Source organism: Panthera onca, chromosome D4 (genome assembly GCF_046562875.1).
Source record: "Panthera onca isolate mPanOnc1 chromosome D4, mPanOnc1 haplotype 2, whole genome shotgun sequence".
In the NCBI taxonomy this organism is placed as follows: Eukaryota; Metazoa; Chordata; class Mammalia; order Carnivora; family Felidae; genus Panthera; species Panthera onca.
In genome coordinates this window covers 74955845-74981854 of record NC_138351.1, presented here as the reverse complement: position 1 = coordinate 74981854, position 26010 = coordinate 74955845, and the positions used below count along the sequence as shown (strand labels likewise).

The following is a 26010-nucleotide window of genomic DNA, read 5'->3' as shown; positions in this document are numbered from 1 at the left end:
AGACATGATGCTGTTAAATACTTAATAGGCTGCGGTATAATGTAAACATAACTTCTATGTGTGCTGGGAAACCAAAAAAATTAATTAGACTTAATTTATTGCAATATTCACTTTATTGTAGTGAATAGAACTGAACCCACAATACCTCTGAGGTGTTCCTGTATATATATCCAGCTGGGTCCCAAAAGCCTCTACCAATTTTTTCCCAAATAGCTTTGTGCAAGAGTGTTGGTTTCCCCACGTCCTCACTAACACTGTGTATTATTAGTTTTGTTTAATTTTGGGCAACTAGTTATTTCTGGACAACTTTCTGACTCCCTCTCTGCCAACAACCCACCCAGTTTTAGACATTTAAAAATAACCAAAAGTGTCAAGAGAACCAATTAGCCTGGTCAGGATGGGGGCAAAGAGAAGAACAGAAATACATTCTCCTACAAGCAGCCTTGCAAGTAAGTACAGCCATCTAGCAGCCTGGGAAATTTCTATCAGCCAGATCTTCTCTCAGAAGTTTCCCAGAGATGATAGTAAATCAAAGGAATTTTTAAAAACTGTTATAGGGGCGCCTGGGTGGCTCGGTCGGTTGAGTGTCCGACTTCGGCTCAGGTCATGATCTCACAGTCCGTGAGTTCGAGCCCCGCGTTGGGCTCTGTGCTGACGGCTCAGAGCCTGGAGCCTGTTTCAGATCTGTGTCTCCCTCTCTCTGTGACCCTCCCCTGTTCATGCTCTGTCTCTCTCTGTCTCAAAAATAAATAAAAATGTTTAAAAAAAAATTAAAAAAAAACTGTTATAATAAAACTATTATGCAAAGATAAAGATTGTATGTATTTGCTAATTATGCTAATACAATATACTATATTACACTAACATACTAATGTAATGTGCTAACGTGTATTACATTAATTGTTATGTATAATTTTATAATTGTTATGAGTAATTTTATAGTTTTATAATATAATTAACTGTTATGTTCATGCATGAGAGGCCCAGGAGGGGCCCCAAGGGTTGGTTACCTTGCAGCCATCCATGGACACTTCTGGCCTGAACTGACCACCTGCTTCAAAGATCTGCCCGTTCCACGCCCGGAAGCGCACAGCCCGTTTGGCTGGGGTCTGCCCCGTGCCCTCCTGCCACACGGTCATGTTAAGGCAGTGGATGGTGATGTGCTGTGTCACTTCAGAGCTTAGCAGGTGCAGAAAATTCATCTGGACCCGGCTGACAGCAAACTCGACCTGTGGCAGAAACACGGCAGTGAGGTAGGGTCAGGCCGGCTGCCCGAGGCTCTCAAATATCCTCACCTCTCTCTGGAAGGCGCAGAGAGAAGCTCTTTCCTGGTGAGCCTTTCCCAGCTTTGCCCCCAGACGCGTGCCCACTGGAGACAGGGACATAGAGGTCCAGTGTGAGCCAGTCCACAGCCAAGGAGTAACAAGGACAGGAAAGAACCGAGGCCACAGCTATGAGGGTTCCAGAGTCACCTGATTCCTCCCCCATGGCATGGGTGTGGGAGGGGGTTTGTCTTTGGAGCTGAGCTGGGATCCTGAGGCCCAGAGAGGAAGAGGAAGTAGATCAAGAGGCTCTTGGAACAGGGGGAATATGAGAAGTGCCCTCCCCACCCTTTCTAAGTCCCAAGGCCCCAGAAATGGCAGTCCCAACAACCAACAAGGACAGGATTTATGGCTTCAGTGGATGCAGCTTAAGCCCTGACCATTGGTTTTGTCTTTTTGTAACGGAAGTGCTGAGGAGCCCTAAGCCCCCACCCTGGACCCCAAAAAAGCAGAACCCCAGGCCCCTGCACACACGCCTCTCTCCACCAGCGACCTGGCTGTGCGCCCCCGATGTGCTGTGTGATTTTCAGGTCCGGTAAGTAACAAATCTGTACTTTTTCAAAGTTTCTTAGTAGCGAAGGGCACCTTGCAATCATAATAAGAACCACAAGGGCTGGCCCAGCTGCAACATTGGTTATTTATAGGCTGAGACCGGCACAAAACGGTGGCCACTGTTCCTGGTGGGATGGCCAGTGCAGGGGCCATCTCTGGCCTCACCCCTCTGCTGGGCAGGTTTGACGTGGGGGTTCCCAAACCCCAGACTCAGAGTCAGAGGGGAAAGAGCCTGGCTGGGGTGGGGGTGGGCACTGATGAGGCTACTGTGTTTCCTGCGTCTGGCACATGGTGGCCACCCAACAAGACTCGCTGACTAGCTGGCCCACGTGCAGATTCTTAAACTCGGGGTCAGAGCCGGTCAGCACGGGGCAGCTCCTGGAGCTTCCTCGGGAGGCCTGATGGGATGGGATGCAGGGGTTCTCTGCCTCCACCCCTCCCCTGCAGGCCAATGGGCTCCTCCCACTGTAGCATAAGTCCTCCCATATGGAGGATTTGCTGACCCCGCAGACCCACAATCCACCGCAGGGTACCCCGGGCAGGGGGGGTGGTGATGCCTCAGTGCCGCCACCTGTCCTGGTTTCTTGTTGAGCTGCCCTGAGCCACCTCAAATCCTCAGCCCAGAGACGGGCACGTGGGAAGCAGGCACTGAGCATCCGTGAAACGTGTGCACACACAGCTGAGGCAGCGCGTCCTCGGTGAGCATCACACGGACTTATTTTGTACTGATGGTTCGCGGCTCTCCAAGCCAGGCCAGCTGGGCCCACTATTGCTGTTTTTGGTATTAGGCAGAAAGTTCTACTTGAAGGAAACACCACTAACCTCATCATACAACTCGAAAGGGTTTGGCAACCACAGATTTAGAAGGATTCGTCCCCAGTTTACAGAACAGGAATCAGGCTCACAAACAGCCAGGCAGCAAGACAGCCGAGGCTCAGACCATAACTTGGGTGGGCTGGAGCCCTGGGCAGGGGAGGGGCAGAGAGGACCGGTCAGTGTCGGGGCAGGGGGGGGAGCAGACCTTGGAGGCCGTGATGGGCTTGAGACACGTTTGTCCACCATGTGTGAAGTTGCAGGAAACTTCGATGGTGTCGGACGAGCAGCCAAGGTTTGGATCCACCCAGTAGGTACCTGCAGGCAGCATGGACGGGGGATGGTATGCGTATGTGGGGAGGAGCCCGGGGCTTGGTTCTGCAGGTGGACCGCACCCCTCGTGACCCGCGGAGCCCCAGCGGGGCACGACGTCGGGGAAGGGAGCAGAAAAGGATTCCATGAGCCCTTGAGATGGGAACAAGGCCTCTGGGCAGAGCTCACAGCTGGCAGAGGCCCTGGAGGGGCCACAAGGCTGAGCCCTTGCCTCTGGTGCTCCTGTGAAGCGTCCATTTTACAGAGGGGACAGCTGAGGTTGAGAGAGGCGGAATCACTCGCCCAAGGGATTTAGGGATCATCTGGGTGAAGGGGCTCTTCCCCCAAGGCTTGCAGGGGGGAGGGGCGGGAATCAGGCCTCCACCCCACCGGCTAGACACCTCTGCCGGCCCCCGGTTTCCCCACAGGCCTTCCAAGGGAGCCGAAGGCCCCACAGCTGAAAGAGCAGGACAACCGGCCACTAATGTACCTTGTTGTCAGTGGAGAGAAGAGGTGTGGACGGGAAGGGGGGGGGATCCTGGCTCTCAGAGAATCCCTGACAGCCCCCCCCCCCCCCCAGTCCCCTGCCCTGTCCTCGCCCTTGGAGGCTTGTCCCGACAAGGCTCTTATCTCCTTGCACTGAAACGGCTGTCCCCAGCTTGCAGAACTGTGGGCTCTGAAAGGGTGCAAGCATTCCCCCACACCCCGGGAAGCACAGGGCCTGCCTTGCGGGGCTCAGTGACTGTTTGTTGAGCGGATAAACGACCACCCCAGGTGCCTGTCTCCCCAAGGACAGAATCTTGGTCCCAGTGAGCCAAGACCCCAATGCCCCATCTCCCCCAGCCCCTCCTGGACCTCCCCTGCCCGGCCCGCTCCACCTCGAGGGGCGGAAGCCTTGTCTTCAGACCCCACAGGCCCTCGTACCGTCCACCATCTTCTGCTCACAGTCCATGAGGTCTCGGCAGACCCGGGCAGGGTTCTCTTTGGTGCCCAGGGGCGTCTTAATGCTCTGGATGAGGTTGCTGAGGTAGTGTAAGGTTTTAAAGATCTCCCCTCCCTGGTCCAGCACCAGCCGGTCTGGATGGCTGTAACCCTGTCATGAGGAGAGAAGGTGGTCACCGGCTCCTTGAGGTCCCGGCCCGGCCCGAGGTCTAAGCCTCTGCAGCCGCAAGTTCTTGCACTTGGGAGATGATGCGGCTCCCCCCACTTAACAGGTAGGGAAACTGAGGGCCAGGGATGGGATGGGGGCTGCCCCAGAGTCTGGAAGCGTAAGGGGAGTGGAGGGCCAGCATCGACTCCCCCAGCCGCCAGCTCCAGCTCGGGGAACAAATAAGCTGTGGGACGCTCGGTGCAGGCCACATGGAGGCTGTTGACCACACACGAGCCATTCCTTCTGTCTTCCCCAGGAGGGGATCTCATGCAGGCAGGGGGCCCGGAGGTACCTCTGCTTTCAGTGCGCCATTTGTGTCCATCCACGTCTGGAAAGCTGCTCCAAGGTCATCTTGCTGCTGTGCAAAAAGGAGACGGGGTGTGCATCCTGTCCCCACTCCTGGCCCCAAGACCTCCCCAGACTCACCAAGAGGGAGACCCAGGGTCTGAGCACGAGCTCTCCCAGCCACCTTCCCGGGTGGTATCACGGCCAAGTCGCCTGCCTCCTGTGGAACTCTCTGTCTTTCCTCTACTTACAAACGGAGTCAGAGCTGACCCTTCCACTCCCTTTCTCCAGGCCTTCCCTAGCTCTCCATCACCCTCAGGATTAAGTACAAACTCCTCCACATGGTTACAAGACCTGAGCTGAGTGTTGTGGTCTCTGGCCCAGACTCTCTTCTCTTGGTCACACAAACTCTGTGCACCAGACGCACTCTTGTGTTCCCAAATCGCTAAGCACCATGCTCTATCTAGCCACGGGGCCTTTGCGCATGCTGTTTCCATCACCTGGATCATTCTTCTTACCCTCCAATGCTCCATCTGGCTATCTCCTAATCCAGTGGTTCTCAACTAGGGGCAGTGTTGCCCCCTGGGGGACATTTGGCTATATCTAGAGACATTCTTGGCTGTCACAACTGGAGGAGGGGTTGCTTCTGGCATCTAGCGGGTAGAGGCCAGGCACGCTGCTAAACACCCTAAAATCACTCGTAGCAAAGAATCATTTGTTGGTTAAGGCTGCAGTTGAGTAGCCCTGCCCTAGACTCATCCTACATGTCAGCTTCCTCGGGAAATCCTTCATCGGGCTCCCGCCCCCAGGCTGGGTGCGGTTCCTTTCTCTGTGTGTCGGCAGTGCCTGTGTTTCTCCTCTGGTTTGCACTGTAGCTGTCAACCACACACCTGTGCCTGCAACCCTAGCACTGGACTTTCCAGAAGCACAGCAGCGGTCTTGCCATGAGAACAGTGACAGGGAGAGCAGGACAGAGAGCAAAGCCCGAGAGGTCCAGAGCCCGGACTCTACAGGTATTTCTCAAGTTCACATCTCAGCCTTGCTGCTTGCTAACTGCATGATCTGGGCAGGTTGCTTACCGTCTCTCTGCATCAGGACCCTGAGAATGGGCATGATTATAAAACTCTCAGAACCTTGAGAGGAAATCAGTGAGCTAATCCATGAAAAGCACATCTAACGGTGTCTGCCTATCACAAACACTCAATATATCAGCTCTTATGCAAAAAAAAATTCAAATTCCTTGAATTTTCCATTTTTAGAGGGAAAGGTTCCCCCCCCCCCCACCCCCAGATCTCTTCACTTTCCCCTAGCTGTCTGGCTTCCTTAGAGAAGAGAAGGGCTGGGGTCGGTGCAGAGCGAGAGGTCAGAGCCATCAGTTTATTTTGGTGGATGATGCTGGGGGGACGGACAGTGAGATGCTGAGAGATGAGAAGAGCAGAGCTCCGAGGGGCCTAGTGGCACGAGGGCTCCTGTTCCGTTCAGCCCTCCCCCTCAGCCATTCCCGGGGACGCCGTCAGGGCCTGACTGTCACAGTCAGCCAGCACAGTGGTAACACGGGGAGGGACTCCTTGGAGGCCTTGGATCAATACCAATGGCCAATGATTTTATCAATCACGCTTATGTAACAAAGCCTCCCTAAAACCCCAAAGGGATGGCACTCAGAGACCTTGACTTCTGGGGAGAGTGGCCACCCAGAGAGGGCACGCGAGTCTGAGCCTCTGTCTCATGACTTGCCCTGTGCCTGTCTTCTGTCTGGCTATTCCCGAGTGATTTCCTTTTATAATAAACCGGTCATCTAGTAAGTGAAACGTTTCTCTGCTCTGTGAGCTGCTATAGCAAATTAACTGACCCCAATGAGGGGCATGGGGACCTCCGCTTTACAGCCAGTTGGTAGAAGCACAGGTGACAACCAGGCATCTGAGGTGGGCAGGATGGGGGATGGGTCCCGTAGGACTGAGAACCAGTGGGGTCTAATGCTTTCTCCTGATACACAGTGTCAGAATGGAGTTGAACTGTAGGGCACTCGGCTGGTGTCCCAGAATTGCTCTTGGGAATGGGAAACGGCCACCCTGGGTCAAGCTTGAATTGATATCAGAACCTGTTTAGATCCTCGGCAGTCAGCTGATCTGTACCGAGCACACTAACAGGATCAGGACCAGGGGCCCGGCCGCTGGAGTGTCCCCCTGGGTTCCCAGTCAGGAGCACATCCTGGCTAAAACATCAACTCCCCACCCTCTGGCCTCTTTCTGCTGCTTTAGGGTCCAGGGTCCGGTGTGGGGGGACAAAACCACGTGGGCATCCCTGGGCCTAGCTTAGGGTTCTAGCCATTGTGACCAGAACGAGGTCAGCTGCCAACCATCCCCCCACCCTCCCAGGCCTTACCCCAAGGAGGCCAAAGAGAACATTCTCCAACTTACAAAGTGGATAGGGCTCCCTGGAGGACCCTGAAAAGGAAGAGCCTCAGTCAGTATTTGATGGGGTCTGGGTGCTGGAGTCCTCAGGGGCTGTCAGGAGCCTGGAGGGGCCACCCGGGCACAGGGGACACGCAGAGCTGGTCTCTGCTCTTCTGGAGGCAGAGTCTGTGCTCCACACTCTCCTGGAAGTCTGTGGAAGCTTGTGAGCCCTGCAGGGTCAGGGCCAAGACAAGCACCTGCCAGCAAAGCCTTGGGCCTCATTCAAAGGAGCTCTGTCACCTGCCCTGGAGTTCAAGGGCACCGAGCATGATACCTACCGGTGGGCCAGGCCGGCCTCTGGGACCAGGAGGACCCTGGAGGGAAATAAGAACAGTGAGGACCTGGTCAAAGGCCCTCCATCTTCCCCACCCCAGGCCTCCTCAAGTGGACCTGAGACCCAGGACAGTCGTACCTCCAGCACAGACGGGTACGGATGGGATGACTGAGGTCCAAAGGGAAAGAAGGTGCCTGAGGACTTCAGTGGTCATCACCACCCCCCCACCCCCATCCCCATCCCACCAGCCCTCATACCCCAGCCCACTCACCCTCGGACCTTGCAGTCCCTGGAGGAGGACAGAAGCAGAGAGAGACAGTTAGGGGATAGGGCTGAGCTGTGCCCCCGTCCTTGTCCCCCACCCCACCCCTACCCACTGGAGTGCTGCCCCCTGCACCCATCGACTCACCAAGTCCCCTCGGCTGCCTTTGTCGCCCTTTGGACCCTGCAATAAATCATGGCCCAGTAAGAGAGGACTCAGAGGGGAAGTTCTATTTCCAAGATGGGGAAACTGAGGCTCAGACTGGCTCTGGGTCACAGAGACAAGCTTGCCTCAGCAGTCTTTCTGGTCAGCCCCCTACACATACCGGGCGTCCTGAAGGTCCCAGGATTCCGAGGGGGCCAATGATGCCTTCCTTTCCCTAAAGGAGACAGAAAGGCTTGTGTGTTCTCGTCCTAGGGCCTGGGGAACTGAGTCACAGGGACAGGAGAGTGGACGGCAGCCTGAGTGTCCCATTGGGATGGAAGGGAGACTTCCTCAAACAGGGGCCAGGCCATGCACCTCCGGGGGCCCCTCCTGTGTGCCTTGGGGTGGGCTACGAAGAGTCGGGGGAGGGGAGCAGGTAAAAGGGGGAGGCGGCAGCCCAGCTGGGCAGGAAGGGCACAGGCAAGGGGATAGAAGGCTGCGGGCCCAAGTCTGAAGGAGCAGGAGGAATAAGGCCTGTATCCACCCAGCGGATGGCTGGCCAGCCTTTGGCCAGGGCGACTGTCCCCACTAGGACAGACAAGGAGAGGACTCACCATCAAGCCAGGGGACCCCCGAGGGCCCTGGATGCCTTTCAAGCCGATGTCTCCAGGAGGGCCCTGTGGGAGGCAGAAGAAGGGCTGTCTGTGTCTGGGTGGCTTGACAATTACTAAGCAGGTAGCGGAGTGTGCTGGCTCTGTGCTTATATAGTGTAAGCCTCTGTTCTTAACCATTTCAACGACCCTCTATGGTTATCACACCCATTTTATAGATGGCAAAACTGAGAATTGGAGATCCAAAGTAACCTGCCTAAGGCACAGGGCAGATAAACTGGGGAGCTGGGCTTAGAACCCAGGTCTGCTGGAATGTGAGTTCTGGGGAACGAGGGTATCCGTGCTCGATTCTCACTCTTTTCCGGCCCACCACTGTACGTGCTTATGAAAAACTTGTTGCAAAAGTAAATGGATAAATGGACAAACTAGGTAGATGGATGGGACCCCAACAGGAACGATATGGAGTAGGAATCTGTACCTTGGGTCCAAAGAGGCCGGCCATTCCCGGGAAGCCCATCTCGCCAGAGTCGCCCTGTGCGGGGAGCAGAATGAGATGGGGTGAGTGGGGCCAGGACAAGGATGCCCAGCCAACCACCCAGGACCTCTGGGCCTGCCTTCTCCCAGGGACATCAGCGGCTCCACCTTGGCGAGGGTGAAGAGCTCACACACTGGACACTGTATGCCCTCTGTCGGGTGAGAATGCTCTAGAACTCTTAGGCTCTCCCGTCCCAGGTCTTCAAGGAAGAGGATGATAGGACCCACAGGCTCTTCCCCGCCCATCCCAAAGGCTCTCCCAAGGACTGCGTCCCTCAGAATAACCATTAGCTGTGGGCCTGCAATGTGCCAGGTGCTTTGCATTCCTGCATCGGCCCAGGGGGGCACAGTGTGCCCTGTTCACAGATGAGAAAACCGAGGCTCAGAGAGAGCAGGAACTTGCTCATATTCGCCCAGATGCCATTGTGGGGAGCGATGGGGTGTGAACGATTCTGGAGGCCGGGATTATACCGTAGGTGCGTGCTTAACTTTTAAAGAAAGCGCCCAGCTGTTTTCCAAAGTGGTTGCACCATTTTACATTCCTGTTAGCGGAGTAGGAGAGTTCCAGGTGCCCCACACCCTTGCCAACACTTGGTGTGCTCAGCCTTTGAAAATTGTTACCATTCCAACAGGTGCGCAATGGCACCTCATTATGGTTTTAATGAGCATTTGCCTAAAGACTAGCGATGCCGATCTTTTTATGTGCTTATCCGCCATCCGTCTGTCTTCTCTGAAGCATCTAAAGTCTTTTGCCTCATTTCTTTATTGGGCTACTCCTTTTCTTATTAACGAGCTTTGAGAGTTCTTTACATATCCTAGATACAAATCCTTTACTAGATATATGATTTGTACTTCCTCTTAGCCTGTGGCTTGTCTTTTTTATTCTCTTACCTTTGAAGAGCAAAAGCCTTCCATATTGAGAAAGCCCACTTTATCAATTTTTTTTAATGAGTCATGATTTTGCTGTCATATCTAAGAAATCTTTGTATAACCCATGGTCTCAAAGATTTTCTTCTACCCTTTCTTCTAAAAGTTTTACAGTTTTAGGTGTATGATCGATGTGGACTTAATTTCTGTACAGGGTATAAGGTATCCAATTGTCCCGGTACCATTTGCTGGAAAAGACTGTTCTGTATCCACTGAATCGTTTTTGCAACTTTGTCAAAAACCAGTTATCCATACACGTGTGTGACTACACGTGTGGATTCTCTATGCTGTTCCTTTGATCTGTTATTAGTATGTTTATGGCAATACCACACTTTCTTGATTCCTGTAGCTTGGAATCAAATACTACAAGTCCTCCAACTCGCCCATTTCTTCAAGTTGCTTTGTTTCTTCCAGATCCTTCACATTTCCAAGCGAATGTTAGACGCAGCTTCCTATTTTCCACAAGGAAGCCTTGATGGGATTTTGATTGGGATTGCGTTGAATCCAGATACCAACTGGAGGAAAACCGACATCTTAACAATGTTGCGCTTTTGACCAGCGAACACAGTAAGTTCCTCCGTTTAGTTAGGTCTCCCTCAATTTATTTCAGAAATGCTTTGCAGGTTTTCAGCCCACGTGTCTTGTACACCTCTTGTCACATGTGTCTCTAAGTATTTCCTATTTCTTCTGCTATTATTAACAGTATTGCTTTTCAGATTTCAAGTTCTGATCATGGCTAGTGCATAGAGATTCAGTTCATGTTTTTTAACAGTTTATTTATTTTTGAGAGACAGAACCTGAGTGGGGGAGGGGCAGAAAGAAACAGAGACACTGAATCCGAAGCAAGCTCCAGGCTCTCAGCTGTCAGCACAGAGCCTGATGCAGGGCTTGAACTCATGGACCATGAGATCATGACCTGAGCCGAAGTCGGACGCTTAACCCACTGAGCCACCCAGGTGCCCCGAGATTTAGTTCATTTGTGCATATTGAGCTGGCGTCCAGCCATCTTGCTATACTCACTTGTCCTAGTAGCTTTCCTGTAGATTCCACTGGATTTTTTTTTATTTTTAATTTTTTTTAATGTTTATTCACTTTTGAGAGAGAGAGAGAACAAGCACAAGCAGGGGAGGGGCAGAGAGAGAGAGAGTGGGACTCAGAACCCTAAGCAGGCTCCAAGCTCTGAGCTGTCAGCACAGAGCCCAAGGCGGGGCTCGAACTCATAAACCGTAAGATCGTGACCTGAGCCGAAGTCAGACGCCTAACTGACTGAGCCACCCAGGTGCCCCTCCACCGGATTTTCTATATAGATAATCATTTTATCTACAAATAAAAAGATTCACCTCTTCCTTTTTGACATGAATGCTTTTTATTTATTTTTTTTATTCCTTATGGCATCGGCTAGAGCTGCCAGTACAATATTGAATAGAAGTAGTGAGAATAGGGGTGCCTGGGTGGCTCAGTTGGGTAAGCGTCTGACTCTCGATCTCGGCTCAGGTCATGATCGTACGATTTGTGAGTTCGAGCCCTGCATTGGGCTCTGCGCTGACAGTGTGGAGCCTGCTTGGGATTCTGTCTCCTTCTCTCTCTGCCCCTCCCCAGCACACACACGCCCGTGTTCTCTCTCTCTCTCTCTCAAAATAAATAAATAAAATAAACTTCGAAGTAGTGAGAACACATATCTTTGACTCTTTTCTGCTTCTTGGGGAAAAAATTCAGTCATTCTTTTTTTTTTTTTTTTTAATTTTTTAATGTTTGTTTATTTTTGAGAGACAGAGACAGAGTGTGAGCAGGCAAGGGGCAGAGAGAGAGGGAGACACAGAATCCAAAGCAGGCTCCAGTCCCTGACCTGTCAGCACAGAGCCCGATGCGGGGCTCGAATCCACGAGCCACGAGATCATGACCTGAGCCGAAGTCGGATGCTCAACTGACTGAGACACCCAGGCACCCCTCATTTGGTCTTGATGTACTACCCTTTTTATATATTCTTAGATTGGTATTTCTAAAATTGTATTGAAAACTTTTGTATTCCTATTTATGAGATATATTGGTCTGTAATTTTCTTGCAATGTCTCTGTCCAGCTTTGACATCAGGGTAAATGTCAGTTTCATAGACTAGGTTGGGAATTAGTGCCCCCCCTCTTCAATTTTCTGGAGAAGTTTATGAAGAATGAGTAGTACTTCTTCCATAAATTTTTGCTAGAATTCTCCACTGTAGTCATCTGAGCCCAGAGTTTTCCTTGTGAGATGCTTTTTAAATCACAGAATGAGCTTCTTAGATAGATACAAGGCTACTTCAGGTTCAGATGGCGATCCACATCTCCTCATTCTGAAGGGACCACTGAGATCTCATTTCTTTTTAAAAAAAAATTTTTTTTAATGTTTATTTTTATTTTTGAGAGAGACAGAGACAGAATGTGAGTGGGTTAGGGGCAGAGAGAGAGGGAGGCACAGAATCCAAAGCAGGCTCCAGGCTCTGAGCTGTCAGCACAGAGCCCAACACGGGGCTCGAACTCACGAGCTGTGAGATCATGACCTGAGCCGAAGTCGGACGCTCAACCAACTGAGCCACCCAGGTGCCCCTCAGATCTCATTTCTGAGCCTCCTCCCTCCTGCCACCCTGCTCAGGGGAGGCAGACGAGCATCTGGTGCCCAGAGAGGCTGTTGCTCTGCCCTTGTCACAGAGCAGGAGGGAGGCTTCTGGGCCTGTGCGTGCATGTGTGAACATGAGTATTTGTGTGCATGTGTGTGTGAGAACATCTGTATTCCCGGGGCTCACTCACCGGCTGGCCTTTGGATCCAGGCTCCCCCTGGTTCCCAGGAAGCCCGGTTCCACCTGCTGTCCCTCGTTTGCCAGACAGGCCCAGCTGCCCAGGCAATCCACTTTCACCCTTAAAAAAAAAAAAACCCAAAATATCAAAATGACCAAATGGGGACATGGTTCTAGGGGAGGGGCAGGGAGATCCAAGAGAGTGATTCCACAGGGTCAACCGACATCTCAGGATTCTTGGGCTCAGATACAGGCCTGGTGGGGGCTCAGAATTTCAGCCTCCTTGAGAGGACAGCCTCTTTTCCTTACTGTGGCATTCAAGCTCCAACTTCCCCTCCACTCCCCACCCTGCCTCTCCTCGACACTGTTTCCTCCCAGCAGACCACGAAGTTCCCAGCTCCGCACCCCTGCTCCAGCCATTCCTCCCCTGTTCGCCTCATTTAAACCCTCCCTGGGCCAAGGCCACCTCTCCCTCTGCCTGCTGTTCCCGCAGAGGGTTCCAGCCTCTCCCCCAACTAAACCTCGAGCTTGGGGAGGGCAGGAGGAGCCATGTCTGACTCATCCATCTCAGTCTCCCCTTCTGTGTCTAGTCCTGGGCTCAGACCGACTCAGGACTGCCTCCCCACCGCTCAGGGAAGCTTTCTAAAAAGAAGCCTGTTAGAAGGGGGTCCTGGCTGGGAGCGCTACCTTGCCTTTGTTCCACGAAGGCCCACAAGAGGGCGCCCAAGGACAGCTTAGTAACCAGTTTGCCTGTTTTATTAAGGCCTGGAGGGTGCCTTCTATAATTATTTGCTACCTGGATACACTTTCCTATAGGTCAGGTTCAAGCCTGGGGCAGGGACCCCTGAGAAATGTCAGCGACAGGAACTCCATTTTCACATGGGCTGTGGGACATGGGTGCCCATAATGACACTGCTTAGTGTCATTATGGTTAGTACCAAGGCTGAAAGGGTGCCAGGGGTGGGTAAGTGTATTAACAAGAGTCTGACCTTGAATCCTGGGGGCCCCTGTGCTCCAGGCAAGCCGGCCACACCTGGGTTTCCTCTCTTCCCCGCAGGGCCCATGGGGCCAGGGTCCCCATCATCTCCCTGCTCCCCCTGTAAAGAAAGATGGCAAAAGGGGATCTCTTGTGTTTCAGGAAATAGGCAGCCAAGGAGGCAGAATGACCCCAAAGTCCCGGTGGACTCTGGGTGGACCTGGAAGGGGGAGGTCAGACTCCACGGGGGAGGTCATCCTGCCTGTGTGTGTGAGGACAGCTGGACCAGTGAAACACCAGGAGCTGCGCATTTGCAGGTAGGGAGGAAGAGGGACCTTAAAGGCAGAAGTTCCCTGCACTGGATGGGGCAGGACCTTCTGGGTGCAAACATGGACAGTCAGAAGGGCCACATTCCCAGGTCCCAAGGACTGAGGCCATTGCCCATGCAGGAAACTTCTGGATATGTTGGTTCTGCCCCATGCAAGTTTCCAAACCTGCTTCTCCTGGCCCATGGCCTATGGCAGAACCCCACCCCCCACCCCACCCTGCCCCCAACACACACAAGACACCATCTGTTAACCCCTGCTCACCTGCTGTCCTGCTTGACCATCCCGGCCAGGAAACCCATCTGGTCCAGCCATACCCTCGGGGCCCTGTCTCCCCACCACGCCCCGAGGCCCTGGCAGCCCCTGCAGGCCCTGGAGGTATAAAAGAAGCTGGTGATGGGGTGCCTGGGTGGCTCAGTTGGTTGAATGTCTGACTTCAACTCAGGTCATGATCTCGTGGATTGTGGGTTCAGGCCCCGCATCGGGCTCTGTGCTGACAGCTCAGAGCCTGGGGCCTGCTTTGGATTCTGTGGCTCCCTCTCTCTCTTCGCCCCTCCCCTGCTCATGCGCTTTCTCTCTCTCTCTCTCTCTCAAAAATAAATAAACATTAAAAAAAAAAGCTGGGGAGGGCTTCTGGGGAGGGCTGGGAGGCAGGCGGGAGAGAACCGGCCGTGCATGGGTCACTCACCTGAATCCCCCTTCGTCCAGGTGCCCCTGCCTTGCCTTGCTTTCCCTTTGGTCCCTGAAAAATCAAGGGGCACATGATGGAAGCTGCCTGGAAGAGGACAGACCCCTAGGATTTCTGGGACAGGTGCTGAGAGGATTATGGGGCCCCTGTGTGGCCTGTCCCTCTACCTCTTGGGCAGCATCTGAATCTGCACATGGGCCCAAGAGCCCCGGCCTGGAAGCCCAGGGGCAGGCTGGCCTTGGAACCTGCCAGTGCTGTCACTGCCCCTGCTCTGGGCCCTGGGCCCCCTCTGGCTCCCCTTGCTACAGAGGCTCTAGGTACGGCAATTTCCTAGTGGGAACCTGAGCCCGGGAGCTCCTTTGATCCTCAGAGTGTGGCTATATCCCTGTGGCCTGGGACAGTGGTGGGGGGTGGGGGGGCAGGGGAGGTTGAGGGCATTAAGACAGCACTGGCCCAACAACTTCAGTGCCTCAGTGGAGGCAGACGTAAGGGCTCTGGGTACAAGACAGGAAAGTCCCCCTCCTGGAGGCCCCGCATACTGGGCTGGTAATCCCCCTCACCCCCACCCCTCAGGCCCTTTGAAGCAAAGAGATCTTGACCTGAAGCACCCTGCAGGGCGCCAACCAGCCCAGCCTCCCACGTGCTCTGTGCCTGGGCCAGTGTCTGCCCCTCCCAGCCTCCCTTGTGGACGTCAGCTCTCTCACCTCTTCCCCTTTCGATCCTTTGGGTCCTGGACGTCCCCGGGGTCCCGGATGCCCCTGAAAACCAAGGTGAGATGATGCAAAGCAGCCCCAGGATTCCCCCCTGGGGAGGGCAGTAGCCAGTGTCCGCCTGGAGGGGGAGGGGTGGGAGGGGTTTGGGGGTGCAGGCTCTGGGGGCACCCCAAGCATCAGGGCAGGAGAAACCAGAGGGGACTGCCCCAGGCTATCCCACAGGGAGGATCCCTCTGTGCTTTAAAGGGGCCATTACTTCCCCCACTGCTGTCCACCCACCTCCGGGGCGGGGGCCGGGTGGGGGACAGGAAGCACCACTCACTGGTAGGCCCTGCTGGCCTGGGTCTCCACGGAGGCCTTGCACACCCTCCTGCCCCTGGAAGCCAAGGAGAGACCAGTGAGGGGGCCCGTCCTGGCAGGGCTGGGGGCCCGGGCAACTTCCGGCCTGGAGGAGCCCCCGAGCGCTTACTCTTCCTATAGCCATGTGTCATCGTCCCCTCTCTGGGCTCGCTAATCTGCAAAGCCGTGGAATAATGACCCTGCCCGTGAGAGAAGGAGCCTGGTCTGTCCACTGCTTCTGTTGGGAGAGCTGTTCCCGGCCACGGATGGGGAGACTGAGGCCCGGCGAGGAAAGGGGTCTCTGTCTCCCATCTCATCCTCTCCCTCTGACGGTCCCCCTGTCAGCATGAATTCTGGCCTGAGCTCTCTTTCAGGGGGTCTGTGCTTCAAGCTGGGCACTGATGGTGGGAGGGAGGGCTTGTCTCTTGGTGAAGGCTGTTCTCCCGCCAGGCGCCTGTGAGGGCTGAGGAATGTCCCGGCAGAACATGCTGGAGGCCGCCAGCGGGTAGGAGTTCTGATACTTACGGGGTATCCAGGGTCCCCTGGCTCCCCGCGGTCTCCTCGATCGCCTACGGGGCCCTGAATGACAAGGACAACAAAATATGAGCCACCAGGTGCAGGCGATGCAGACCTGGGTCTGGGTCTCACTGGCCTCCGGCTCTCAAGCTGGCAGCAGCCTCACCCCTGCCAATCTCCCCTCCCCCTCCCCACAGCAAGAAGCTAGGGCTCCACCTGGGCAGGGGTCCAGGGGACCGGAAGGGGGACTTACCCGATCTCCAGGTGGCCCAGGGGGCCCCTCGGCCTTGCCATCCTCGCCCTGCTCCCCCTGTGGACACAACGGGCTTTAAGACACACTTCCCGCTCCTGGTGAATTTGGGGAGGTCTAGATACTCCACACAGCGTGGAAAGGGCCTTCGTCAGAGATGAAGTCCAGCCTACTTAGGGTTACAGATGGGGAGACTGAGGCCAGAGAGGGAAAGGGCAGACCTGGGTGTGCAACCAGGATCGTGGAACACAGCATAGTGTTCTTTACGGTCTGCCCCGGTGGGCACCCCGAGCAGGAGCCCTCAGGCTGTAAGACCCAGGTAGCTCGGAGCAGAGACCTGGGTCATGCCCAGCTTTGCACAGGACCAGCTGCTCAGACCCTCAACAGGTCCCTTCCCATCTCGGAGTTCTTCGTCTCAGCTGGGGAATGGGGGCGAGGTAGGGTGAAGGGAAAATGGTGATACCGAGGAGTTCCAGGAAATGACACGAGAAGGCCCCGTGTGGTGCTCCTCAGGGAGTGACAATAGTTCCAACAGCTGGCAGCCAAGGGCACTGCCACCGGCCAGCCACAGACACTGGCTGCATACTTCCAACAACCCTATGCAGCAGGTGATACATTATTCTTCCCATTTTACAGCTGAGGACACTGAGGCACAGAGAGATGATGTGGGCTGCTCCATTGTTCAGCCCAGAGTAAGAATCCCTTTCTCTGGCCTTTGCAGGAATGAAGTGGCCAGAAAACCCCAGAGCAGACCCGGGGCTGCCCCACGTTGCACTCGGCCGTGGGCCAATTTGGGGGTCTTGTCCATCAGACAGATTCCTATCTGCAAACAGCACAGGGAAGCCTTGCAGTGCTGCTCTGAGGACCCCGTGAGGGAAGCTCAGGACTGCCCACACAGTAGGGCCTCAGATGGCCAGGAAACTGGGCGTTGCTGACAATAACAGCAGGGGCGACATGTGGCATGGATTCAGTCGGATTGGAGAGATTGGGTTTCGAGGCCGTGGGACCCTGGCAGGCCGCCCTGGGCCCTGGTCCACCCCCAAGACAGGAGGCTGGATGCCATGTGCTGGCTACAGGAAAGGTGTAAGCAGAACAGCGAGCGGCAGAACCTCGGGGCTCAGAATGTTCCAGCCCCAGACAACCGGTGCCACTCCCGTGGGGGTGCGTGCTGGGCAGGAGGCTCCAGCCAGGGCACCCCGGGCCCTCTCGATGTTGGTCGCGACTGAAGGGGAAGCCTGGGAGGCAGAAGGAGCTGCCCCTGCAGCTGGAGCCTGTCCCCGGCCCAAATCAGTCCTGGGGGCTGGCAGCTGCAGTCCTTTGGCCCAGGGCCTCTGTGGCTCCTGTGGGCAGAGACTGAAGGCGGGAGGGACTTGGCCCGAGGCTTAGAACCAGCTGTACCCAAGGGGGTGCCCCAGGGAGTGGGGATTCCCTCTCTTCCCTGACCTCTCTCTGTGGCTTTTTGTCCCTAGTCTCAGTCCCACCGTGGAGGGAAGCAGCCGGACTAGGGCGCATATGGAGAGGGGGGCAGGGTCTACCTAGTGCATTCTGTGTGCCCGACACTTCATGACGTGCTTCATAGATTCCATTCAGCACTCCTACACTGCTGTGCCTACTGGCCCATTTTATAGAGGGGGAGCCTGAGGCCCAGGGAAAGAAGGGTCCTAGTCAAAGCCACACAGAAATCAAGGAGTGGTCTGACCCCAAAGCCAGCTGTACAGATCTCCTCCGCTCCCCACCTCTCCCCCGCCCTGCCTTACATTGTGGCTCTAGTTCGGGGATGCGTTTTTAGCACCAGGAAGCTGGTGAAGCCCCCGTCTCCTTGTTCCCAGAGTCTCATCCCTAATCCCTCCAGACACCACCTTTGTAGACACATGCCCCACAGGGAATTCAAGAGTTGAACGACATAGGGGCGCCTGGGTAGCTCAGTCGGTTAAGCGTCTGACTTCGGCTCAGGTCATGATGTCACAGTCCGTGAGTTCGAGCCCCGCGTCGGGCTCTGTGCTGACAGCTCAGAGCCTGGAGCCTGCTTCGGATTCTGTGTCTCCCTCTCTCTCTGACCCTCCCCTGTTCATGCTCCGTCTCTGTCTCAAAAATAAATAAACATTAAAAAAAAAAAAAAAAAACGAGTTGAACGACATATCAGCTCATCTAAGTGCCTGCTTCCGAAAGCCAGGGATGCACAGCCTGGCATCAGACAGTCTGCATCCTAGTCCTGCCACCTTTCCACCGGTCCTGACCTAGTCCTTGAGCATCGTGAAGACTCAGTTTCTCCATCTGTCACGTGGGACACTGACACCTCCAGGTGGGGGTTGCGGCGGGGACCGTGGAGACATCCCGGGCAAGAGCTTTGCACACGGCCGTTGTGTTTTGGGGTCTCCCTTGTGAACCTGTTCCCACTCCTCCCAGCACCTTCCAGCTTGTGCGTGGCTTTTCACTCTTGTGCTTGTTTTTACTCCTGAGCCCTTTAGGGCATCATTCTGCAGCCCCTAGCTCAGGGCCGAGAACACACCACATAATCATTTGAAATCCCTAAGTCCCTGTTAGATAGCCAAATGAATGAGAGAACTCATACAATACCTTATACATAAGAAAGTGCCCCTGGCTGCCATCTATGTGATGTCCTGCTTCGCCTCGCAGTCCCGAGCTACCCACCCGCTTAACCGATGAGGCCGCCAAGGTTCAGGGAACCCTGGGGCCCCACCCAAGGCCCCGGCAGGCTCAGGGCGGATTGGGGGTTAGGATCCCATTCTCGGCAGCCACAGGAACTGGGTCTGGGGCTGAAGGTGGCTCAGAGGGAGCCTCTTGTTTCAGGGTCCGTCTTAACCCCTCCTGTGCCAGCCGTGGCAGACCGTGAGGGCCGAGGAGGGACACTTCCTGCGGCTTCCTGTGGGATGTTGGAGCCCACTGATTGCAGATCTCTTCTCCAAGCAGGAGGAAGGGGCCAGCTGGACAGCAAGCCAGGCCAGGGTGATTCACCAGGCAGCGGGATGTATTTAGTGGGTAGCTGACTCGGCGAAAGAAAGGAGGGCTGGGGAGGCAGGGGGGCAAGGAGACAGCGGCAGGCCGCCTGCTAAGAGGCATTCCAGCTGGGCCATCAGGGGAGGAGGGAGGCAAGAGCCGGGGACTCGGAGCTCAAAGGCCCGGGCCCGGGGCCATGTTGGTGCTGCCTTGGAATGTGACCTGAGACCAATGCCTTGGCCCTCTGGCCCCATGTCCCCACCTGCACGGTGTGGCAGGGCACAGCCATCAGCAAGCTTTCTTCTACCTATTCCTGTCTTCTACCGAGGCTGGAGCCAAGGAGTGGGAAACAGACATGCCCTCCTTCTGCCTCAGTGCCTCCTTCCTGGCTGTGAAAGGCTGGCTTTGCTCTCTGTCCTAAGCCCTCTGCTGGCTCTCACTGGGTGATCTCGTTCCTAAGCAAGGCTTCAATCTTCACGTTCGCACAGATGATGGGATTGCAGTTCTGGTTGGTGCCTGACTGGTGTCCGTTTCCCCTGCTTGACCGGAAGCCCCGGGGAAGGCAGGAGCTGTGTCTGGTTTTGTTCTGGTGCTGGGCACAGACCTGATACCCGGTACATCTGGGCTGAATGTAGGTCTAACGGCTCCCGGCCAGCCGTGGTACGAGCAGGGCTGAGCCAACCGTGAACCTCCGCGTGACCCCAGCCACTGTTTCCCAGGGACTTACTAGAGGGAGCACCTGCTTCCCAGGACTGAGCACCCACCTTTTCGCCCTTTGGTCCAGGAGGTCCGAGGGGGCCCATGACGCCTTTGTGTCCCTACAGGAAACAAGATGACAAGAGGTGAGAGCGTATGGGCGAGTGAGGACTTGAGAGGCACAGTGATGAAGGACAGGAGCTCAGAAGTGAAGAATCTGGGCTGTAAGTTTGGGTCCCGGCTCTGCCCCACCTCGCTGTGTGATTCGGAGCAGGCCCTGTGCCTCTCTGGGGCCTGGCCTCCCAGACAAGCCATGTCGGCCCCCGGCACACCTCTAAGAGGGGTGCCAGCGTGGATGCAGAACTGGGTTAAGACCCTTCCCTTCTGCAGACAGCCGGTGCGACGCCCAGACAGGGAGCGAGCGTGGCACCCGCCATGGGAAGGAAGGACTCAGTGAAGGCACTCAGAGGGGGACGGCGCTTCTGGCTGCCCACCCCCGCCCAGCCCACCAGCGGCCTCTGACCCCCACGCTGCTCTGTGGGCACAGGGAGCTTCAGTGGCCCGAGGGCCACCCGCAGCAGGGAGGTGGTAGGGGCTGAGGCGGAGGCACTCCTGGGTCCCTGCCTGCAGGACAGAATTCCAGAAGGGGGTAGGTGAGATTTTCTTACATCATAACCAGCCAGTCCCGGTTCTCCTTGGGCCCCCATCCGTCCCGGAGCACCCTACGAGAGGTTACAGTTAAACCAATCATATTAAAGACAAAGATGATAAATATTCCAAACTCAGCCCTTCCCGATAACTACATTTCATTATTACCTACGCTCTCGCGTATTTCCGCCCACGGAGTCTGTGCAGTGGACAACACACAGTCCTGCATAGCTCCTCCCACGTGCCCATTCAGTGACATCATGGTGGCAGCATGCAATCAGCCAGGGTGGGAGCATTTGCACCGTGGACACTTTAAGTGTCACAAAACGGCTCAGCCGTTGATCAGTGCACACTGGCAGCTCCGAGATGCCGTCACCTGTCTGCCTCCCCCCTGCTTTCCCCCTCTACACCTGCCAGAGCCCCGGGGGCCCTCCTTCAGGGCAGGCCAGCGATAGACCGGGACACCCTCATAGTCACCCATGGATTCGTAGCACCTTCACCCTGATCCTCATGGAGCTATTTCCAGTAGGAAAACTCCTTCTTCCTAAAAAACACTCACGAGGGGCTGGTCCCCTCTCCCTCTCCTAAAATGGGGCTTGTCAATCTGGGTCTGCGAAGGACTTCAGAAGACCCACCACCCCCTTCAAACTGAAAGAGATACTTGGTGCTGTGGGTACTTTTGCAGGGAGAGAGGCTGCGGGTTCTGCAGGTTCCCAAAGGGATCCATGATTCAAAAGAAGCGGCCAGGACAAGGGGTCGAGCTGGCGATACCTCTCTTTCTGCCCTTGGCCCCCCTCTGCTCCGTGCCTCAGCCCACCCCACCCCACCCAGAGGGTTCTCACCGTTGGTCCCAGGCTGCCCCGGGACCCTTTAGGGCCTGGGGTGCCAGGGGGTCCGGGGTCTCCAGGGACACCCATCTCACCCAGCTGTCCTTGGTAGCCCTTGGCACCCTGCAGTGGAAGGAGAGACAGGCTGTCACCAGGCCCCATAGGGAGGTGGAGACAGACGAGAGAGACGTGGGGCAGGGCGAGGGGAGGAGGGACTGGGGAGGTCACGGCCCCAGGAAGCATGGCATGCCACCTTGGCTCCTGTCCGGCCCTTCTCGCCTTGCCTCCCTGGTTTTCCTTCAGGACCCTGAGGGGAGAAGGAGGGAAAGAAAAGGGTGAGAAATACGGAAGATTAGCGCACTAGCTCCAAGGGCAGCCTGCTGGGTGCAAAACTCACCCGTGCTCAATGCCCCTGTGACCTTGAGTGTGACCTAACTTCCCGTGATGGGAGGCTTTGTCTGCAAAGTGGGGACAGGGGTCCTATGTGCCTCAGAGAGCTGAGAATTCAACCTGCTCTCACTCACCAGGTGCGTGGCCCATATAAGCGCGGGATAAATCCTCATTTCATGGCGGCTGCTAGGCGCCCAGGCTGTCCCAACGGGAACAGCTCTCTGCACTCCCTTTGTCACGCACTGTTCCAGCCTCCCAGCCACGCTGAGTCTTGGGCCCGATCAAGGCCTCCTCCCACCTGTGGTGACCTCTGGGCTTCCAGAAGGTGAAGGGACTTGCCCAGAACCCTGATTCAACTGTCGGTCTGTCTGAGTCCACATCCAGGGCTCAGGGTACCCACTGATGACACGAGGCATCTCATCTCTAAGATGCTGCGGCTCACTTCTGACAATCCCTGGGGCCGTGTCCCACTGACAGGGTCTCCCTCCCTTGGGGGCTGGAGTTGGAGGGGATCGTCACAGTGGGGCATTGTGTGGGGAAGGTCAGCTGCCCTCCCCCGCTCTCCCACTGGGGTACCCAGGCCACTCCCTCCAACAGGCCGCTGTGCCCCCTCCCCCACAGGGCATCCCATAATGCAGCTCTGCCTCGCCCTGCCCTGGTCAGGGCCACACATTTCAGCAGGGTGAGTGAGTGCGTGTAAGTGTGCATGTGTGAATATAAGAGCGGGAGAGAAGAGAATCCCAACCCTGAGCCACACTGGTTTGGGATGTAGGGGGTGGGGCAGGCAGTGTCTCTGGTTTGGAAAGGACATCCTGATGGTCCACAAAGACAGTTCTCTCAAGGCCCAAACCTCAAGGGGAGCTGGGGAAAAAAACACCTACATTCTTGGCAAACACTAAAGAGCTAGTTTGACTCAATCTCTATGGCTGCATTAACAGAGGTGCTTGCTATAGGATGAGGGAAATGATAGTCCCACCTTGGAATAGGAGTAGGTACTGACTAACTGTGATGGAGGAAGGGCAGGAAGACGGGATCTTAGAGAAACCAGGAAACACATGGGCTAACCCAGAGGGACTGGATTTCTGTCTGCAGATTTCTGCAGCTGCCCTGAGGCAGCAGCAACTATGTTCTCTGGGGTGGTCAGTGGACAGAAGTTACAAGGAGGCTGGCTTTGATTTAGTACAAGGGAGAGATGTCTGCTCAAAAGACAAAACATGGCAAAAGTGTACTGGAGAAGATGTCCAGTCCCTAAAGGAAGTGCCGTTCAGCCCACTCTGGGGCCCTCAGGAAGGAGGGAATGGTGATCCTGGAAGGACAGACTGTCCTGTATTCTGGTGCTTAAAGCCTCATGCGACCCTGGACAACTCCCTTTCCTTCTGTGTGCCTCAGTTTCCCAACTTCTTTTTTTTAATGTTTATTTATTTTTGAGAGAGAGAGAGAGACAGCATGAGCGGGGTAGGGGCAGAGAGAGAGAGGGAGACACAGAATCCGAAGCAGGTTCTAGGCTCTGAGCTGTCAGCACAGAGCCCAATGCGGGGCTCGAACTCACGGACCCGGAGATCATGACCTGGGCTGAAGTCGGACCCTTAACTGACTAGGGCACCCAGACGTCCCTCAGTTTCTCCACGTCTAATATAAAGGTCTTGAACTAGCTTTTGCACTGTCTACTCTGGTGGCCCCTTGCCACACAGGGCTACTGAACACTTGAAATGTGGCTACCAGGACAGAGGAACCAAATTCTTAATTCAATTTAATTTTAATTGATTTAAAATTAAACTTAAAATTGACCATTCAGTTATTATAAAACTTGTAGGTATGTTTGGAATAACTTGGGGATATGAATCTACATTTTCAGCTGTATAGTTCATGGAATCTAAATACAGATCAAGTATTTCTAATGAAAATCTAGCATCCTAACAGAGATGTGCTGTAAGAGTAAATTACACATCAGATTTCATAGATTTAGTACAAAAAAAAAAAAGAATGCAAAATGCCTTACTAATGATTTTTATATTGATTATATGTTGCAAATGTTACCATTTTAGATATATCGAGCTCAATAAAATAGACTATTAAAATTTATTGCAGCCACTTCTTTTTACATTTTTAAAATGTGAGTACTAAAAAATTTTAAATTACACATGTAGCTTGTCTTCTGTTTCTACCGGACGGCACTGTGTTAGCAACGTCAAGGTCTTTTGCTCCTCCAAAAATAAAATAGTAACAACCATCATGGCTTCAACCAGGGGCCAGGCACTGTGTCCATATTCCGCATCATACCTCATCCAATTCTGGCCACAGGGTTGGGAGGAAGGGATTCTTTGTTCCATTTGAGAGCCAAAGGAATGGGCTCAGTGACATGAAGGTGTTTTCCACAGGCCACCTAGCCAGGTTGGAATGGAACGCGGATCTTCAGTGTCTGGGGCACCGCTGTCCCAGGATGGTCATATTTGGGAAATTGTGAAATCATGGTACAGGGGCTGGTGGAATTTGTCAACACACTGAGGTGATTGCTTTGGCTGATCTCTTGTCAGGAGGAGAAATGAGTCAGCACCGAAGAATTCAGCACAGGGCCAGGATGCCGGGAGTCTCCCCCAGGACAGGGCGGCCGGCCACTTGTTGTGACGGGCCCTCTCCAGCTGGGAGCATCCCTCATGGTGTGGGAAATCCTGAGTAAGGGCTGGAGCAGCCAGTGGGGTGAGGCTGTGGGGCCAGAATGAAGACTTTTGCTGGGCCCCCATCCATGTAGATATATTTCTGGAAAGGCTCTGATGGCTCATAAAATTCTATTTTTAAATACTCCACTGTTTCCTGGCCAGAGTGGGAGATACTTGTCCCGCAGCCCTGATGCCAAAGAGACTCAAATACAAGCCTCTCACCACCTCCGTCACCCAGCACGCACTCAGTCTGGCCCCAGTGAACCTCTCTCCAGCTCCAGTATATGAAAATTGGTAGAGACAGCAAAATATGGACACGAACGCTGCTACCACCACCAGCACCACCACCGTCTGTCCCCATCACTGTGGCCACTGTCACCACCACTGCCACTGCTGCCACTGCCATCGCCATCGCCGATATCGCCACCATCATCACCATCTCCACCATCATCCTCACCATCATCACCATCCTCACCATCTCCACCATTATTACCATCATCCTCACCATCTCCACCACCATCACCATCTTCACCATCACCATCTCCACCATCATCACCATCTCCACCATCATCCTCACCATCATCACCATCATCACCATCCTCACCATCTCCACCATCATCACCACCATCACCAGCTCCACCATCACCATCATCATTACCACCACCATCCTTACCATCATCACCATCCTCACCATCTCCACCATTATCATTACCATCATCCTAACCATCTCCACCACCATCACCATCATCACCATCACCATCACCACCATCATCACCATCATCCTCACCATCATCACCATCCTCACCATCTCCACCATTATTACCATCATCCTCACCATCTCCACCACCATCACCATCATCACCATCACCATCTCCACCATCATCACCACCATCATCCTTACCATCATCACCATCCTCACCATCTCCACCATCATCATCATTACCACCATCATCATCACCACCACCACCATCATCACCATCTCCACCATCATCATCACCACCACCACCATCATCACCATCTCCACCATCATCACCACCATCACCACCTCCACCATCACCATCATCATTACCACCATCATCCTTACCATCTCCACCATCATCACCATCTCCACCATCATCATCACCATCACCACCATCATCCTCACCATCATCACCATCACCACCATCTCCACCACCACCACCATCATCACCATCTCCACCATCTCCACCATCACCACCTCCACCATCACCACCTCCACCATCACCATCATCATTACCACCATCATCCTCACCATCATCACCATCCTCACCATCTCCACCATTATCATTACCATCATCCTAACCATCCCCACCACCATCACCACCATCATCACCATCACCATCTCCACCATCATCACCATCTCCACCATCATCATCACTACCATCATCCTAACCATCTCCATCATCTCCACCATCATCATTTCCACTACCATCACCACAATCTCTACCACCATCACCACCGCCATCATCATCACCATCTCCCCAATCATCACCATCACCACCATCACCAATACCATCACCACTGTGACCATCATCAACACCTGCACCCAACCGTCAATATACTACCACTATCATGACCACAACCAGCAGCTTCCAATCATTT

At 54.5% G+C, this 26010-nt stretch overlaps 1 protein-coding gene and 1 long non-coding RNA gene across 2 annotated transcripts in view; one reads left to right on the top strand and one right to left on the bottom strand.

The window, feature by feature from the left end:
• Positions 1 to 26010, bottom strand: part of COL27A1 (collagen type XXVII alpha 1 chain) — a 138896-nt gene that overhangs the window by 3514 nt on the left and 109372 nt on the right. The window contains exons 38-60 of the mRNA XM_060608896.3: positions 21597 to 21650; positions 21359 to 21466; positions 20537 to 20590; positions 19937 to 19990; positions 16218 to 16274; positions 15974 to 16027; positions 15432 to 15485; positions 15101 to 15154; positions 14397 to 14450; positions 13973 to 14080; positions 13396 to 13503; positions 12420 to 12527; positions 8657 to 8710; positions 8182 to 8244; positions 7749 to 7802; positions 7571 to 7606; positions 7433 to 7450; positions 7166 to 7201; positions 6852 to 6878; positions 4442 to 4507; positions 3924 to 4092; positions 2896 to 3005; positions 1011 to 1229 (exon numbers count right to left, since the gene is read on the bottom strand). Coding sequence (XP_060464879.3) covers positions 1011 to 1229; positions 2896 to 3005; positions 3924 to 4092; positions 4442 to 4507; positions 6852 to 6878; positions 7166 to 7201; positions 7433 to 7450; positions 7571 to 7606; positions 7749 to 7802; positions 8182 to 8244; positions 8657 to 8710; positions 12420 to 12527; positions 13396 to 13503; positions 13973 to 14080; positions 14397 to 14450; positions 15101 to 15154; positions 15432 to 15485; positions 15974 to 16027; positions 16218 to 16274; positions 19937 to 19990; positions 20537 to 20590; positions 21359 to 21466; positions 21597 to 21650 — 1719 coding nt within the window. The remainder of the gene's footprint in view (positions 1 to 1010; positions 1230 to 2895; positions 3006 to 3923; positions 4093 to 4441; positions 4508 to 6851; positions 6879 to 7165; positions 7202 to 7432; positions 7451 to 7570; positions 7607 to 7748; positions 7803 to 8181; positions 8245 to 8656; positions 8711 to 12419; positions 12528 to 13395; positions 13504 to 13972; positions 14081 to 14396; positions 14451 to 15100; positions 15155 to 15431; positions 15486 to 15973; positions 16028 to 16217; positions 16275 to 19936; positions 19991 to 20536; positions 20591 to 21358; positions 21467 to 21596; positions 21651 to 26010) is intronic.
• LOC132663040 (uncharacterized) lies at positions 1140 to 20510 on the top strand. Its single transcript, XR_013551690.2, has 5 exons — positions 1140 to 1253; positions 1731 to 1857; positions 10054 to 10206; positions 13545 to 13699; positions 19997 to 20510. It is a non-coding gene; the product is annotated as an uncharacterized LOC132663040 (long non-coding RNA).